At 39.7% G+C, this 18894-nt stretch overlaps 1 protein-coding gene across 3 annotated transcripts in view; it reads right to left on the bottom strand.

The window, feature by feature from the left end:
* Positions 1–18894, bottom strand: part of hhat (hedgehog acyltransferase) — a 57826-nt gene that overhangs the window by 12684 nt on the left and 26248 nt on the right. For all 3 annotated transcript variants that reach the window (XM_067455437.1, XM_067455436.1, XM_067455439.1), the window contains exons 9-11: positions 18180–18215; positions 2147–2348; positions 1861–2005 (exon numbers count right to left, since the gene is read on the bottom strand). In XM_067455437.1, the coding sequence (XP_067311538.1) occupies positions 1861–2005; positions 2147–2348; positions 18180–18215 (383 nt within the window). The remainder of the gene's footprint in view (positions 1–1860; positions 2006–2146; positions 2349–18179; positions 18216–18894) is intronic.

Consider the following 18894-nt stretch of genomic DNA (forward strand, 5'->3'; position numbering starts at 1 on the left):
AAAACATAAGTGCCTTAAATTTGATGTTAGCAGCAATTGTCAACCAGTGCAATTTGCGATAAGTTTAACTTATATAACAAAATAAATGTAACTAAAGTAGTAGGATATGGTTCTTAAAATAAACAGCGAATTGAACTGAATAAAGTAACAAATAACTTCGGGGTTCTGTGATTGTCTGTGCCCAGCAGGTCTCTCTCTGAGCTTTACTGTAGCCCACAGCTCCTCCTGCCTCTAACTGAGTGGCACAAAACCTTTCTGTCAGAGTCTGACTGACAGTTGCTATAGGGGGCAGGTGGGATCAGCACGGCTACCTTTCAGCTATCAAGAACGAATGATACCATGACGACTGTTGCCAAGGCCACTATGGTACTTGGTGGCAAATGGATGAATAGCACTTTCTAGAACTTCCAGAGAGACACTTACCTGCCTTTATCTTTTTAAAAGACCTTCATTCATCTCTCTTTCTATAACTCTTTAAAGATAAATGTCCAGGTGCCCACTGGTGCTTTAACTGCCAATGAATGCTCCCAAGTAGCTACCGATAAGATTCTGATGCAGGATGCAAAGATCAAATGGATTTACATTGGGATTCAATAGTTTGAGACCACATTTGGCTGATTTCAAACTATTTATTAATAAAACTCCAGAGGTTCAAAACTGATGATCATGTTCTCTAGCATGATACGAGAGCCACCTGTACTTCAGCAGAAGCAAGAACATCTGATCGTTTGTAGAGAATGACATGATCAATGTCACAAATTTAAGTATTTGATTAGTGACTAAGAAATAGTGCAGAATCTCAATTTATGTAATAATTTCTTGATTTTCAATTTCTTCAAAATCCTAAAAGGAGGAGAGGTTCTCAACTCCCAGCCCTCAAGGTCCACTTTGGTGCAGTGTTAGGACACTCGGGAGGTCGTAAGCCATTGCACATGTTAAGAGTTAAACTGATAATCATGTCAAAGCAGCTGGTACACGGAACGATTGTACTGCTCGGCGAGCCAGTGGCAATCACATGAGCTTTCACGCTAAATGGAGACCTGAGCTTTTAAATGTTGCTGCTATAGCTTCAGATTAAAAAAAGAAAGAAAATAAAAAGATGAGTGTGCAAATGATTTGGAGAACAACAGCCATTCCTTTCAATTAAAACAACTAAAGAGTCTATTTGTATGTGTCGGTGTATGCGCACACTGTAGGGTTGCAGCCACCAGCTATAATAATATTCATAGATCTAGCCTATTTGACGTGGTTGTTTGACTTGGAAATAGGGGGAAACTTATGTACTGGTCAAAATCGGGCTGACTCAGCTTTCTTTCTAAATTACTGCCTTAACATGACCCCCAAAAAACTTTAAAAGGTCGAAAACATACATTCCCAGAGAATTTAAAAACACTTTGTCATTTTGACTAATCAGTGGTTACAGATGGGGATAAAAAAAAACTGACTGATGATGTGTGAATGGCTTTTTCACTTGTAGTATACTTCAAATCTTAAAAGCATATTTCTAAAAACTTTACTTGCAGATAATACCAAAATAATGAAATAAAAGCTGCTTTAAAGAGAGTACTTTTTTGACTTTCTTAAAATACTTTTTTTTTTTTGCAATAAAGAAGAACACTTATTTTGATGTGTGAAATACTAAAGCATGTTTACCTGCAGGGTGTTATTTGATATTACATTTAAAATATTTAAGACTATCAAGTCATTATGAAATAACATATAATGATGTACTTGGGGGGTTAATACTATCTCATGCATTATGACTTATTTTTTTACTGTTAAAGAGTTGATCTCATAATCTCATTAAACAGATGCTCAAGTTTACTTTTTCAAAATGGTATATACATTTAAATGACCCACCTTGGACAAACACCCTCTTCCAGAAGATTCTACCCACATGGATCCCACCCAGAAATAGCAGATTGGACAGAATCAGAAGCGCAGTGGAGAGGGCGGAGATTAGAGCTAGGCCACGCCTCTGCATCCGAGGTGACAGACAACACACCTAAGACAAGAACAAAAGTGCTTGCTATTATATTTATGCTTTGCTTTGTGGTTTTATCAAGTGATCATACAACAGCTTGTTTCATTAAAACACAGAACATTATTTAAAGCCAATACTTAATAGGAGAGTGTGTGAACTCACAATAGCGTGATGAAGAGGACGAGAGGAGAAGAGAAGTGCGAGAACGTTCTCCATCAAGATCCCGACCCAGTTCAGCAGGGCCCAGTACTGCAGGTAGTCATGGCAACCATGCCAGTAGCACACAAACCCAAAGGCCAGCGCTGTGGAGACAATCTTCCAGAACACACCATGACGTGAGCCGCCCAGAGGCACATATATGTACCTAAAACAAAAACACACACATTCTTTTAAGCAAATAAGAGACAATCTTTGACAATTAACAAGTTTTATATTGAGTTAAAGCTACACTATGTAAATTTTCAGTCTGCTAGAGTGGGCCTATTCAAAACAAAGGCATGGTTTGATGAAGCCAAGTTTGAGCTCAGAATCTTGGGACATGTTGTTTTCAACTCACAGCAAGTGGAAAAGAATCGGGATAGGACTCAGGCAGAAATTATGTTCATGAATGTGATTATATTAACGTTACTGTAGTATAAAGCAGAGCAGGACTGAATGTTGAAGGAGCTGAGCAAGGCCGCTGGAGCGATTGTTATGCAAAAACACGCCTTGTGACCAGCGGGGCTTTTATCGTTAAGGGACACACTCTCCTGTGCCATTTCCACTTTTCCGGTCATGAGTATGAGGTAACGCAGCTCTCTTTATCAGATTAGATACATTTAAAGTGGGGTGAAACACTCAGTTTAAAAAACAGAAAAAAACGAGCGCCTGGAGGCGTATAGTGTGGGCGGAGCTAAAGAATGACGATCGCGAACAAAGCGGTGACGTCCTCAAGCGTGGAGAAACCCATGGCTATCTCAGCTAATACAGATAATGATCTAGAATCAAATCTGAGGCATAAATAAATTGAACAGGAAAAACAGCAACATCAGGACGTCCGTCTCTGTGGTATGTACTGTATTTAGTGGCCTTTGTGTGTCTTTACTCGCATTTTATGAGGACATGATTCGGTTTATGGACTATTGTATGCGACTAGACCTTAGAGGTAGCAAGCAAAACGGTTTTGCACGTCAGACTAGTGTAACGTTATACAACAGAGAACAGCAATGGAGTAACCGTTAGCGCATTTGAATGACGAAGCACGCGATCGTGTCGTTTACTGATGTTTACTCATGCGACGGTAGCCAATAGCAGAGACATTTGAAGCAGTTTAACTCACCGGCTGCTTCCAAAGCAGGACCGAACCTTTATCGCTGGGACCGCTCCATCAAAAACACACTTCTTTGGTATGTTTTGGTGAAGTCCTGTGACAGCAGTGGCTGTGGAAATCCACTTTGAGACGCGACTGAAACGATGTTGTGAAGCTTCCCTTCATTTCTGTGTTCAAATCGGTTCAAATGCAGCGCTGCCTTCCCGGAATGCTGTGCTGAAGCGTTGAAGTCGCTCGACGTCACCCATAGGAATAAAGTGGAGCGCGGCGCGCGACATAAGTCTTCACGGAGGACTGGATCTGCACCTGAGCGAGTGTTTATGGGCGTGCATTTCCTCTCTCTCGCTCTAGTCACGCACGCGCACGCGCACGCGCACCCTACCGGGAGAAGAGCCCGTAAGGCCCATACAAGGACCTTCCGCTCTATTAACGTCAAGTAGACCCATACTCGAAAAAAACTCTCCGAAACTTGTGAGAAACCGGAAGGAGTATTTTTGACACAGAAATACTCTATCAAACGTCCAACATTAGTTTTTGAAACTTTGACTATGTTTAGGATGGGAATCCAAGTCTTTAACAGTGTAAAAAGCTCAGTATGCATGAAACAGCATTTCACCGCCCCTTTAAGTGTGTTTAAAATGACGTTACTTTGTGCGTTTGCTCAGCGGCTGCTGTGACAGTTGTTAAGACCTCAACTGAACAAATACATAAACTGGTAGTTTTTGGATATTTTACAGCAAAAACATGCTACATGCACCTCTAATTATATTTTCTATCCCTTAAACCCTTAAGTCTTACAAAACAAGAATTAAATTGAGACATCATATTAATTAAGCAGCCTTTTTATGATGGGGTGCATTTTCCTCTGTCTGGTAGATAAATGTGTGAAAAAAAAGAGAAAGATGATATTACTTCTGTAAAATTGCTACTGTTCCCCTAATCTAATGACAGCTGAGAGAGAGAGAGAGAATTCTGAACTAAACCCGATCTCACTCTACAGCAGTATAGTAGAGTTTCCATTTCAGGGCTGAGAGAGCACCAATCTGTTCTAATGAGGCTGTTGGGATAGTGGAGGACTTGACTTGTGTGTGTGTATGAGAGAGAGCGAGCGAGCGAGAGAGCGAGAGAGAGAGAGAGAGAGAGAGAGAGAGAGAGAGAGAGAGAGAGAGAGAGAGAGAGAGAGAGAGAGAGAGAGAGAGAGAAGAGAGAGAGAGAGAGAGAGAGAGAGAGAGAGAGAGAGAGGGGATAAGATTAGTCCCTGACCACAGCTCCAACTGACAGGGTGTGTAGAGATAAAAAAATAAAAGATCAACTGTGCTTTATTTTATCTCACTTAAAAAAAAAAACTCTGCTCCCCTATTTTTATTCTTCAACATTCATGTGTCTGTCTCTCCTCTATAGGACCCCTAATACTGTATGATAGATAGATTTTTTTTTTTTTTTTGTGGATTCACTGATACGTTGACTGGACATACTGTTGGTTACTGATAAGACTTTCTCTGATCAGTCTGGTTTAAAGAAAAATTATACAAGCATTCTTAAAACAACACAAACTTTCGGCAAACTGCTTTTTAAAGTTGAACAAAATTAATACTTTCAGCAAGGATCTATTCCATTTATCAAAGGCTACTGTTAAGACATTTAAATGTTACAAAATATTTCTATTTCAGTCAATGCTGTTACTTTTGAGCTTTCTATTTATCAAAAACCTAAACAAAATAAAAATGTTCCACAAAAATATAAGACAACTATTTTCATCATTGATGAAATATGTTTCTTGAGCAGCAAATCAGCACATTAGAGTGATTTCTGGGGGATCATGTGACACTGAAGAATGGGGTAATGAAGCTGAAAATGCAGTTGCCACCATAGGAATAAATTACACTTAAAAATATATTAAAGGCGACCTATTATGCCAGATTCACTTTTATATTGTTTTTAAACATAATTATGTGTCTACAGTTTAGAGGGGGTTGTAGTAGGGTGTCCGTTGAACCGTTTTATTCACTTTGTTCTGCAGATGAAAACATGAACTGCTGTGGTAGTGGTAGGTAAAGATTTTTTTCTCATATTAAAAATAATATTAACCAAGCATTGTTCAAAAAATATAAAATAACTGTTTTTGAATATGGATGGATCTACTACTACTTGGATAAAGCAATATTCAGAAACCGGGGCAATAAATAAAATGGAAAAAAACATGAAACTTATATATAAATACATTTCTATAAAATGTAATAATATAGTCTTATATATAAATGGGGTGCTCGTTAACTGAAGGCATGCTGTTAAGAGTTTTCTGTGTCGACAGTTCTGTAAAATGGCTTAGCACTGTATTTTTTCTGTACCCTACCAAAAACATGAAGAAAAAAAAAGAGTGAATAATACTAAATTAACGAGTTGGAGGTACCAGAAGCCATCAAAAGCATACGGTGGGGGGGGGGGGGGGGGGGGGGGGGTGAAATGCTGTTTCAAGCATACTAAGCTTTTTACACTGTTAAAGACTTGGATTCCCATCCTAAACATAGACAAAGTTTCAAAAACTAATGTTGGATGTTGATAGAGTATTTCTGTCAAAAATACTCCTTCTGGTTTCTCACAAGTTTCGGAGAGTTTTTTTCGAGTAAGGGTCTGCTTGACGTTAATAGAGCGGAAGGTCCTTGTATGGGCCGTACGGGCTCTTCTCCCGGTAGGGTGGGTGGGTGCGCGCGCGTGACTAGAGCGAGCGAGAGAGAGGAAATGCACGCTGTAAACAGTCTCTCAGATGCAGATCCAGTCGTCCGTGAACACTTATGTAGCGCGCCGCGCTCCACTTTATTCCTATGGGTGACGTCGAGCGACTTCAACGCTTCAGCACAGCATTCCGGGAAGGCAGCGCTGCATTTGAACCGATTTGAACGCAGAAATGACGGGAAGCTTCACAACATCGTTTCAGTCGCGTCTCAAAGTGGATTTCCACAGCCACTGCTGTCACAGGACTTCACCAAATCATACCAAAGAAGTGTGTTTTTGACGGCGTGGTCCCAGCGATAAAGGTTCGGTCCTGCTTTGGAAGCAGACGGTGAGTTAAACTGCTTCAAATGTCTCTGCTATTGGCTACCGTCGCATGAGTGAACATCAGTAAACGACACGATCGCGTGCTTCGTCATTCAAATGCGCTAACGGTTACTACATTGTTGTTCTGTATAACGTTACACTAGTCTGACGTGCAAAACCGTTTTGCTTGCTACTTCTAAGGTCTAGTCGCATACAATAGTCCATAAACCGAACCGAATACACTGCGAGTAAAGACACAGAAATGTTGAGAGGCCACTAAATACAGTACATACCACAGAGACGGACGTCCTGATGTTGCCGTTTCTCCTGTTCAATTTATTTCTGCCTCAGATTTGATTCTGGATCATATCTATTAGCTGAGATAGCGATGGGTTTCTCCACGCTTGAGGACGTCACCGTTTTGCGCGCTTGTCATTCTTTAGCTCCGCCCACACGATACGCCTCCAGGCGCTCGTTTTTTTCCGGAAAGACTCGGTACAGCTCGTATTTCTTTTATAAATATGATAAAACTAAAGACTTTTCGGAGATATGAAGGATGCAATACTACTCTATAGGTACTCAAGATTGACATGAGATTGTCTGAAACTGAGTGTTTCACCCCCCCTTTAAAGGGTTGGAGGTACCAGAAGCCATCAGAAGGTGAAGGTGTGGTGAAAACTCCACTCCATTAAAGGGTTGGAGGTACCAGGAGCAATCAGAAAGTGAAGGTTTGGTGAATACTCCACTCCATTAAAGGGTTGGAGATACCAGAAGCCATGAGAAGGTGAAGGTTTGGTGAATACTCCACTCCATTAAAGGGTTGGAGATACCAGAAGCCATCAGAAGGTGAAGGTTTGGTGAATACTCCACTCCATTAAAGGGTTGGAGGTACCAGAAGCCATCAGAAGGTGAAGGTTTGGTGAATACTCTACTTCATTAAGGGGGTTGGAGGTACCAGAACCGCGGAGGCAGACGATGAGTGATTACTCCCCTTTATTTATGGGTTGGATGTACTGAAAGCCATCAGAGGGACAAGGTGTGGGATTACTCCCCTCCATTAAGGGGTTGGAGTTACCAGAAGCCAGAGGCAGACGGTGAGTGATTACTCCACTTCATTAAGGGGTTGGGGGTACTGAAAGCCATCAGAGGGACAAGGTGTGGGATTACTCCACTCCATTAAGGGGTTGGAGGTACCAGAAGCCAGACAGGGAATTATTACTCCACTTTATTTATGGGTTGGATGTACTAGAAGCCATCAGAGGGACAAGGTGTGCTTACTCCACTCCATTAAGATGTTGTAAGTACAGTGGGTAAGGAAAGTATTCAGACCCCCTTACATTTTTCCCTCTGTTATAGTGCAGCCATTTGTTAAACTCATTTAAGTTAATTTCTGTCTCATTAATGTACACACAACCCCTTATTTTGACAGAAAAACAGAATTTGACATTTTTGAAGATTTATCAAAAAATAAAAACTGAAATATCACATGGTCCTAAGTATTCAGACCCTTTGCTTTAGTAGAAGCACCCTTTTGATCTAATACAGCCAACAGAGTCTTTTGGGGAAAGTTTTTCGCACCTGGCTTTGGGGATCCTCTGCCATTCCTCCTTGCAGATCCTCTCCAGTTCTGTCAGGTTGGATGGTAAACGTTGGTGGAAAGCCATTTTCAGGTCTCTCCAGAGATACTCAATTGGGTTTAAGTCAGGGCTCTGGCTGGGCCATTCAAAAACAGTCACAGAGTTGTTGTGAAGCTATTCCATTATTTTAGCTGTGTGCTTAGGGTCATTGTCTTGTTGGAAGGTGAACCTTTGGCCCAGTCTGAGGTCTTGAGCACTCTGGAGAAGGTTTTCTTTCAGGATATCCCTGTACTTGGCTGCATTCATCTTTCCCTTGATTGCAACCAGTTGTCCTTTCCCTGCAGCTGAACAACCCACAGCATGATGCTGCCCTGTTGGGAGTGTATTGGACAGGTACAAATTTTCTCCACACGTAGAAAAAGTTCCAAAAAGTTTTATATTAGTCTCATCAGACCTGAGAATCTTATATCTCACCATCCTGGAGTCCTTCAGGTATTTTTTAGCAAACTTTCATGTGTCTTGCACTGAGGAGAGGCTTCCGTCGGGCCACTCTGCCATAAAACCCCTGACTGGTTGAGGGCTGCAGTGATGGTTGACTTTCTACAACTTTCTCCCATCTCCCGACTGCATCTCTAGCACGCTCTTCTCCCCCGAAAGATCCGTTTGCCTAGACGGCCAGCTCTAAGAAGGGTTCTGGTCGTCCCAAAAATCTTCCATTTTAGGATTATGGAGGCCACTGTGCTCTTAGGAACCTTAAGTGCTGCAGAATTTTTTTGTAACCTTGGCCAGATCTGTGACTTGCCACAATTCTGTCTCTGAGCTCTTTAGGCAATTCATTTGACCTCATGATTCTCATTTGCTCTGACATGCACTGTGAGCTGTAAGGTCTAATATAGACAGGTGCATGTGGCTTTCCTAATCAAGTCCAATCAGTATAAATCAAACACAGCTGGACTCAAATGAAGGTGTAGAGCCATCTCAAGGATGATCAGAAGAAATGGACAACACCTGAGTTAAATATATGAGTGTCACAGCACAGGGTCTGAATACTTTTTCTGTTAATATGGGGTGATGTGAGTACAATAATGAGAAAAAAAAGAACTATGATTTTAGCAAATGGCTGACAAAGAGTTATATTTATTAGAAAAATGTATTAGTTGAACTTGTGACAAAGAGTAATCTCTGCGCTCACCTCAAATGAGATTTTCATATTAACTGACAAAATCTAAAACTTGTGAAGTGTGAAGGCAAACAACACCTCTAAAGTCTGCACATATCCCAATAAAGTTAAATATTCAACAACCTTATCTGCATAGACCAACTTTCATTTTTGTATTGGCCAACTTAGCAAAAAAACTGCATTGTGGTAGTCAATGAGATGAAAACACATCATTCTCTTTATCTAAAATCTCAAAAACTATGTAAAAGATGCAATATCTAAAGGGAAGAATTCAATTGTGTTATTTAAATAAAAATAATACAATATTCTAAAGAAAGTTGACATGATGACAAATGATTAGACTGGTAAGTAATGTTAGTTTGTAAGTTATAGAACACATAATATATACATAATATATACTGTTTATAGATATTCAGTTTCACAAATTGCATCAATACACACGGGAAATTCAAACACCGGACTTATAAGTAATATAACAACTTTCCCCAAACCTTACTTAGACGCTTTCCATTAAAGGAAGTGTATGTAAGATTGTGGCCAAAACTGGTACTGCAATCACTTTCAAATGACTGTAGAGCGGTGTTTCCTCTCGCCCCCTCCCCCCCGACTCAAGGTTGCCAGATAGGTTGCAGGATCCAGCAAGAAACGTTTATAGCTGTAGCTGTGGTAACTAGAGCAGATCTGGCAACCCGGATGCTGAAACACTACTGACTTTGTGATTGGTTGATAAGTGGAGGGCGGAGCTTGAGACCAAAACACAACATGACAACATCAACATCAGTTGAGGGCTGCAACAACAACCTTTAAATGACAATATTCTGGCCGATCTACTGTTGTCAGTGATATAAGTATTTTAAATTAACATGATTTCATAATGTCTAGTGACATATCAGTGCCATTTTATGATGAATTGAAATACATTTTTTACATACCGTTCCTTTAATATTTCTACATAAATACGAGATTATATCATTACAGAGTTTTGATGATAATTATGTTCTGCCACATAAAGAGTATGTAAAACAATCTTTCTTTTGTTAAACATCCCATTTGCACTTAATTTACAAGTTAATCACAATTCCAAAAAATGCACTTAAACACCCACTTAATTATTCACATTACCTTCATAATCACACATCCTGAACTGAACACATTATTTTCCAGGAAATGTAATGAAATCTGCAAAACGATGATAGAGCAACATTTTTACCACGGTACTTTTTTCGTACAGGACTATGTATACCACACAACCCTAGTGGATTGGTTTCTTTGTTAAGCTGCTTTGTAAAGCCCAGGCGTAGATATTGCCCTGCTGAGAAAAGCGTTTATGGGTGCATTTTCATTATGAACAGAAACAATAAGGCTTCTTCTGCCTCTGTGGCCACATCAGTATAATCTCAGCCCTCTCTCGCCCTTATATAAGCTCATGAACTGCATCTGTGATTTGATTGTTGTGAGCACATTTCAATAGACAGGAGATGACACTCAACAGGCTGAAAGCGAGGCGTTCAAGCAGACAATAGCGCGACAGGAGGGGTGCACGGCGTGTGTCTGTGGATGCTTTAAGATCAGCGGTGAGTCACAAGATCCTCTCCCACATCTCCACACTCCAAAACTCAGCGCTTGACAATTACTGCACATTTAAAAGCACATTAAGATCTCTCCAAATGCACTTTGCAACACTCGCTCACACACACACATACACACAGCCCACATTCACACTCCAATTATGCAGATCAGCTCTCTCTGCCTCAATGCAATCACTACACATTTTAACAGAGAGAGAGAGAAAGATGGAGGAGATGCGCTCAGAAAGAGATAAAGATGTTTTTGATTTTCGTTTCGCAATGATGGGATTATCAACCATACTTAACTCCTGAACATACTCCAATTTAAAGTTAAAGGTCCAGCTTGAAAAGTATGGAAGTGCTTAATCAGCATTCTGATTGGCGGGATTCAGGGACCAATGGGACATTTCCCATTTGGGTGGCCATGGAAACTTAAACTGCTAAAAGGAAAGGGTGGATGTCATTTATAACACTCAAAAAGTCAAGTTGATCAAAATCAGTAAATTAAATCTCTCTCAACCTCCATAATAGTCAACAGTTTTGAAGATGTATTTATTGTGAACATATTGCTGAACATTTATTGTGTAGGGATACAAAAAAAATATTATTAAAATTTTGATTGATACATATAAGGAAACAATTATTTTATGATATGGCTGATAATTGGCAAGCAAGGCTAGAAATTACATTTAAGTTGATTTCCTGACCAATAATTTGTGGTTAAAAGAGTTAAAAGCTTAGTGTTTAGCCATTTTGTTTAGCCAGTGGGCCTGGCCAAGTGTTTTTGTTGTTGTTGTTTTTTGGCCAGGAGTGTGTGTGTGTGTGTGTGTGTGTGTGTGTGTGTGTGTGTGTGTGTGTGTGTGTGTGTGTGTGTGTGTGTGTGTGTGTGTGTGTCTGTTTATGTGGTTTATGAGGACACAAATTTGTATAACTAGATGGGTATTACACTGGTATTACACTATAAATGTGGTTTATGAGGACATTTCAAATTTCAAATGTCCTCATATTTCAAATAGCTTTTAAAAAATACAAAATTATGTTTTTTTGAGAAAGTAAAAATGCAGAATGTTTCCTGTGATGGGTAGGTTTAGGGGCAAGGGCAGTGTAAGGGGATAGAAACTAGGGCCTCATGATGACAGAAAATACATGGACCTCTTTTGTATTATTAAAACTTAATTAAGCCATTAAAATGGAATCCAGAAAACTAAATTGGAAAACAGAATTTGAGGTAAAAAAAAAAAAAAGTAAAAATATTCCAGGACCCTAAATAACCAATACGGTATGGATATATCATGCATCCCTTTTATGGATTTGTGATGTATAGTGTGTGAAGATTTGCTGTGGTTTGTTAAGTTATAGGTCCTGCACACTGTGCGATTTTTCAAAATCCTTTGCGAATGTCCCTTGTCAGACTGTACGAACATGATCCCCGTGTCACACTGTAAGATCTCAGTTGTCATTAATGTCAGACTGCACGATAGTTTAGGCGCGCTAAAAACGGACGCGCGCAAGAAATCTCACCCGGAGCTTTATATCATCAATGAATGACGCGTTCAGTGACAGTGAGCTGCATTACACGCGGGACTGAAATGCTGGCTACAAATAAATTTCTAGCTCTCGTTTTGGTCATAGTTGGTCTTGAAAAACCGAGATATTTGACTGTCGTCGTAGGAGAAGTCACACTGTGGGATTCTGTGCCAAATCTTCTGACACTGCCAGAGTTTCGTCTGAGGTAAAATTTGATCGCAGCGGTCATTAATCGGCTGCCGGTGAACAAGTCAAACTAACGACCAAAGACGTCAGATTTTAGCCTAGGATCAGAGGAATCTTTTAGGATTTCCTAAATTTGTCTCAGACGGCCAAATCGTGGCCAAAATCGCACAGTGTGCATCTGGCTTTTGTCTCAAGCATTTACTCATTGCTTTGGCTTTCCTTTCTTCTGCAAGAAGCTTTGTAACCATAATTTACAGCTAACCAAGGCAAAGGGCTAGCCTGGATGCCAGCCGAACATATGAGCTCGGGCAGTTCGGTCTGGACTTGAGCCATAGAGGAGTAATTATGGCTGAACAGAAACTGTTCGGACCAATCAAATTGTCAGGGCGGGCTTTAGACGATGATGGACAGATGATAAACAGTAATGTAATTATCCACGTCATCAAAAGCACTTGGATTTATTTAATTTTAATTCTCCGGGAAAAAAAGTGTTTTGGGGGTAAAATGTGTGTTATTTTGGAAAGGTTGCCTGCTAACATTCACATTCCTGGGTCTATATATCACATAACTGATGTCGCTTCAAGCCGCAGCAAAAAACGCCAACTTGACAACACAGTGCAGTCGAGCTCTGTTGACATTTGACTACTAACATTATGCGTCACTCCGTTGCTCTCTATCCAATTGATGTCTTTTCTGGTTCGGTTGAAACACGCCCAATAATCACAGCCCAATGGAGCAGTATCAGACTCATATTCTGACTAAAGAATAGGGTATGACCGTAGCTGTGCCTCATTTCAGAAGGCTGCGTCCTCCGGAGGTCCCATTTGAAGGCTGCATACGTCATAAGGCCGTCTCATTTCAAAAAAAGTGAGTAGGACTCTCCAAATGCGACCTTCGGATGTGTCCTTCTTTCACAGGAATTCGGAGTGTGCATGAGGTGTATCGTTCAAGGCTGGAGATAACCCACAATTATTAGCGTCGCCGTTAACAACCGTTATACATTTTTTTATATTATATGAAAAAAACGGCACCACCGCCAGATATTCATGCAAGCGTAGGTGTGGTGTTAATGTAGTTTAAGCTTGTTTTTTTCTTTTTTAAGATCTATTACCTCAAACAGATAATCTACAACTGTTAAGTGCTTTTTTAAATGTTTAGAACAGTGCATTGCTGTCAAGACAAGAAACATTTCATAGTCATTTGGGCGTGGGGCGGCAGTGGCTCAGTGGTTCATGTAGGTTGTCTACAAACCAGAAGGTTGGTGGTTCAATCCCCGGTTCCACTTGACCAAGTGTCGAAGTGTCCATGAGCAAGACACCTAACCCTGCTGCTCCCGACGAGCTGGATGGCGCCTTACATGGCTGACATCGCCGTCGGTGTATGAATGGGTGAATGTGAGGCAAAAATGTAAAGCGCTTTGGATAAAAGCGCTATATAAATGCAGTCCATTTACCATTTACCATTTCATTTTCAAGTTATAAATAATTTTCATTCATATAACTGGCGTGAGAGCGCAACGCGGCTGAACGTGTTGGCATAGCAATGTGATACTTCCTGCCTGTGTGTCCTACGAGGACGTCTCGTTTAATTCTGATTGAGGACATTCCGTATACTGCATTCTACACAGGGTGTGTCCTCCAGAGGACGCAGCCTTCGAAATTTAACGAAATGAGACACAGCTCATGTCAGGCTAGCAAAGGGCCATATCATACACCAATGCCATGGCAGGCATAACGCAAGTGTTTTTTGCTAGTTTAAGCCTGATGCAGTTATCATTTTCACGTCCAGCGTCACGTCGTTTAAATAGTAAATTCACCAGTGTCCATCTGTTCGCCATTGGCATGCTGGTCTGAAAAACGAGGTGTGTTCAAGTGTATTGTTGGCACGTCGCCATTTTAAGGCAACTGAAAACGACTGCACCATTGTCCAATAAACCTGGTCTAAAGTTAATAAAAGCAGTATTTTGTGTGTTATTAAAAGGGTGAGTTAGTAATATACATGCCTATAGGCGCATATAGGCATATAACGTGCATACACTACTCATTACACACACAGCGATGTGCAACAGCACACAAACATTTAAAAATATTACAAATAAAAGGATTCCTCTCTGGAGAAGCGTTCAGTCTTTCCGCTCGCAAATTCCCACCATGTAAATAGCAATCTACCATGGTGCATGCCCAAATGGCTTTTAAAGGGAATGAGAGATAAGAATCTCATTGGTTTATTGCACGTTACGCACAAAACGCACCCATGACTCATTAAAAGACTAGATACCTACCCTTTTGGGCCATGCGTCTGGAGCACAGACAGTTTTTTCCGTCGTTAAACTAGCAAAAGTGGACCTGCGCCATGCACTTCAGACCATGCGCTCAGATCGTTAAAATAAGACCCATGTCACTTGCCCTGATGTTCCCAAATAAATCAGGAAATCGTTTACGGACTTTTGGGTCTGTGTTATTGGCCCAAGCAGCATCAAATGCAATATTAATTTTCAATGTACATGTTCACACAGACTGGCAAATTTCCAGCATGGGGTAGAAGATGCTCTTCATGCTAAATACATGCTAATACAACCCTGATCAAACATCTTTTGTCTGTGGAGATAGCAGCCCTGCCAAAGACTGACAATGCCAAACCCAGCACGAAAAACACAACCACAGGGCTCTCTCTCCAAAACATCCACAATGATCTCTCCATACAGCGGGAGGACATTAAAATATGAATAACTGTGTCAGGAAATGCAACAGCTGAGCATACGAGGTTACGCCAAGACCTGAAGAGGGTGTTTTTTTTGTTGTTGTTGTTGAAGGGTTTCCATACTGAATCAACCTATTCCAGTCCCAGAGAGTATTTATACACAAAAAAATATATAATTAAAGCAAAAGAGGCAGCTTGAAAACATCTGTCCAGCTGCCCTGGAGAATGATTTGTCCGATCTTTGTCTGTCAAAAAAAACTGACCACTCATGCTAACAAAAATTGAGGGTTATCCAAACAAGTATAAAACACATAATAGGCTAACACAGGCTAACAGCCCATAATGTAACAGCATCTCAAACGCCATTTGTGTAAGAGATAATGGTCATCGCAGAATAAACCATAACGTGATGGGTCTTGCATCACTCTGAAGGGGTTTATTCTGCATCTGCGATAACAACCGGCTGGGTGTACTGTACCTATTATCCTGCTTATTCCACGGCTACTTGTCTCAAGTAAATTAGACACAAAATATTGTCTTAAGTTTAAGTATTTGATTAGCTCTTCCGCAAAGCAAAACAAATTGCTCCAAATTGTTCCAAATTGCTTTAAGCCTTTGTCTATTGCTGAAAAGATTTTTTTTTCTTTTTTTACCATATATTTTCAAATTAATGCTGAATAAGATAGTTCACCCATTAATGAAAATTAGCCCATTATTTACTCAAGTCATCATAGGTGTATATGACATTCTTCTTTTAGATGAATACAATCAGAGTCATATTTAAAAAGTCCTGGCTAATCCAAGCTTTGTCAGTAATTGTAGCTCTGGTTATGAAGTCCATACAAAAATGCATCTGTCTGTCAAATAACATGCTCCACGCAGCTCTGTGGGCTTCTGAACTGAATTGCTGCGTTTGTGTAAGAAAAATGTCCATATTTAAAAACTTAAAGGGTTAGTTCACCCAAAAATGAAACTGGTCACTGGTAATGACACCCTAATGTCGTTCCACACCCATAAGACCTCCGTTCATCTTCGGAACACAGTTTAAGATATTTTATATTTAGTCCGAGAGCGTATCTAAGTTTAGGCACACTATACTGTCCATGTCTAGAAAGGAAATAAAAAACATCATCAAAGTAGTCCATATGTGACGTCAGTTAGTTAATTAGAATCTCTTGAAGCATCGAAAATTCATTTTGGCGATCCGAATCATTGATCGATTCACTGATTCATAACCGTTTGAATCTTTAATTGAGGATTGAACACAAACAAGGAAGAAAAGACAATGCATAAAGTCGTAGTTTTTGTTATTTTTGGACCAAAATATATTTTCGATGCTTCAAGAGATTCTAATTAACTAACTGACGTCACATATGGACTACTTTGATGATGTTTTTATTCCCATTCTAGACATGGACAGTATAGTGTGCCTACACTTAGATACGCTCTCGGACTAAATATAAAATAACTTGTGTTCCGAAGATGAACGGAGGTCTTACGGGTGTGGAACGACATTAGCGTGAGTCATTAATGACCAATTTCATTTTTGGGTGAACTAACCCTTTAAAGCTCCGGCCGATAGCCCTGGAAAAAGTGTTGAAAGTGCCTTCTCGCAATTCAAGACGTGTACAGCCTTTGAACTGCAGAGGCACTTTCAACACTTTTCCAATAAATTGAATACGGAATGCGATCGGACGAAAGGCCTTTATTAACCGGAGCTGTATAGAGCACGTTATTTGACAGACAGATGCATTTATTTTATGGACTTCAAAAACAGAGCTACATCTATTGCCATTAAAAAGCTTGGATTTGCCAGGACTTTTTAAATATAACTCCAGGATGAGCGGTGTGCTATTCAACTTTGGCGGTTTTTATCTGGGAATAACATACCGCTGGACTGCGCAATTAACCAATCATAATCAAGTATTTCACAGAGCCGTGTAATAATAATAAATAAAAAAAAAAATAATAATCAGAACTGAACTTTCCATTCCCATTCAACATTTTACAGATAAACAGAAGTTTATAATATCTGTAACATTAAGGTAACATTAAGGCCAGATATTCAGAGACATCAGGTATTTCTGGAAGCAATCAGCAACTGCATTTCAAATAACACAGCAAATCAAAAACAAAATTATAATAATAATGTTTTAGCAAAGCACCAAATTGATAATATTCTGTCTATCAGAGTAAAAACCAAATCACAGAAAAAACAAATAGTCTTTGGCATAGAAAAAAATAAAAATTGCAATCAAAAAGCAGAACATTCTCAGCGGCAAAGGAGACTGAGCTGAGCCGCGCTTCTGGACTCTTGGGTGACCAATCATGACCAGTGCCAAATGTATCCATTGTGTCTTGCTGAAATAAAAACTGTTCATTATATTCTTCCAGTTTGCAGTAACAGCGATGGCTTGAGTATGTGGAACACACCCTATTATGAAGCTCATCTGCATAAAATTGGATCATTTTGAGCCAAAATTTATAATTAACTGATTTGCATGTATATTTAAATGTAAATGAGACATTTGGTGAAATTATAGGTCTGTTATATTTATGTAGTGTGAGTCTTTCCCACTATGCCAAATCTGCGGATCATACGTCACATATTATAAGTGCATTAAGAAACTGTACCTTAATAGCTTAAAGCACATTTAACAAAGCAACAACAGCAACAGTCTTCTTTATGATGGATCATTGCATAATTTTTGCATTTATCCTAAACTAGTAAGTATGCTAATTTTCCACTCTTAAGTGGGTTTGCTGTTTAAAAAAAAAAGTGATGTTGCTGCTAAATATGAACCTCATTAAAGGTCTCATTTGTGTATTATGTATCAGTGAAATTCTTAAAAGCTAAAATGAGAATGTGAAAGCCAAGGAGAAAAAAAACATACGAATGTAGTAAGAACAAAGGGAAATAGATGTAAGACTGCCAGTTCATTATGCCAGAGTGATGTATCTGAAACATGTAATTATTCTCGTGATATTTTTTTCCGATTATTATTCATGTGCTTTTCAATCTGCAACAAGAGAAAACCGTGTCCATAGCAGTACAAAATATCTCCCTCTCTCGCACACCCACACAAAATAAGAGGAAACTGAGGAATCGTACCTGATGAGCCATTTGTAAAGCCCCACGTCAAAGTGTCTGAAAAGAAAAAAAGACAGTAACGAGTGAGCTCTGGGGTTACACACAGATGGTTTAAGGTAACACACACACACACACACACACACACACACACACACTTCTGTAGAACATGATACAACACAAACATGTGTTTAATCAGTCAACATCCAGAACAGACAAAAAGAGAAGAGAATGTGCATAAATGAGATGCTTGAGGAAACAATTTTAATGAATCTCTAGGGGCAAATGCTGTCATTTGCTGAAACAGTCATAGTATCAAGAGACATTTTCTCAAAGTGGCTGATCCCAGAACAGTCTAGTTGAGCTGTAGCCTGACACAGGATTTTGTGGCAGGTCTAGGACACACACAAATCACAAAATATTGATCTGGGAGGCAGAAATAATATTCATGCAGTCATATGAAACTTGCGCATGCAAAACTGGCCAGCAAAATGCTAGTGTCAGGGCAATTGGTTTTTAGTGCGCTGCTAGGCAGACTTTTACTGGCCTGAGTAAAAAGAGCCTATCCCAAGCATATATATATAATATTTTTCTCCCTAGGTATGGCTCTGGGATTTTAATTTAAAAAAATAAAAAATAAAAATAAAAATATATAAACGATAAATGTCCTTTGAAATACATTTACATTTATGCATTTGGCAGACGCTTTTATCCAAAGCGACTTACATTGCATTCAAGG

Source organism: Pseudorasbora parva, chromosome 10, assembly GCF_024679245.1.
Source record: "Pseudorasbora parva isolate DD20220531a chromosome 10, ASM2467924v1, whole genome shotgun sequence".
NCBI lineage: Eukaryota > Metazoa > Chordata > Actinopteri > Cypriniformes > Gobionidae > Pseudorasbora > Pseudorasbora parva.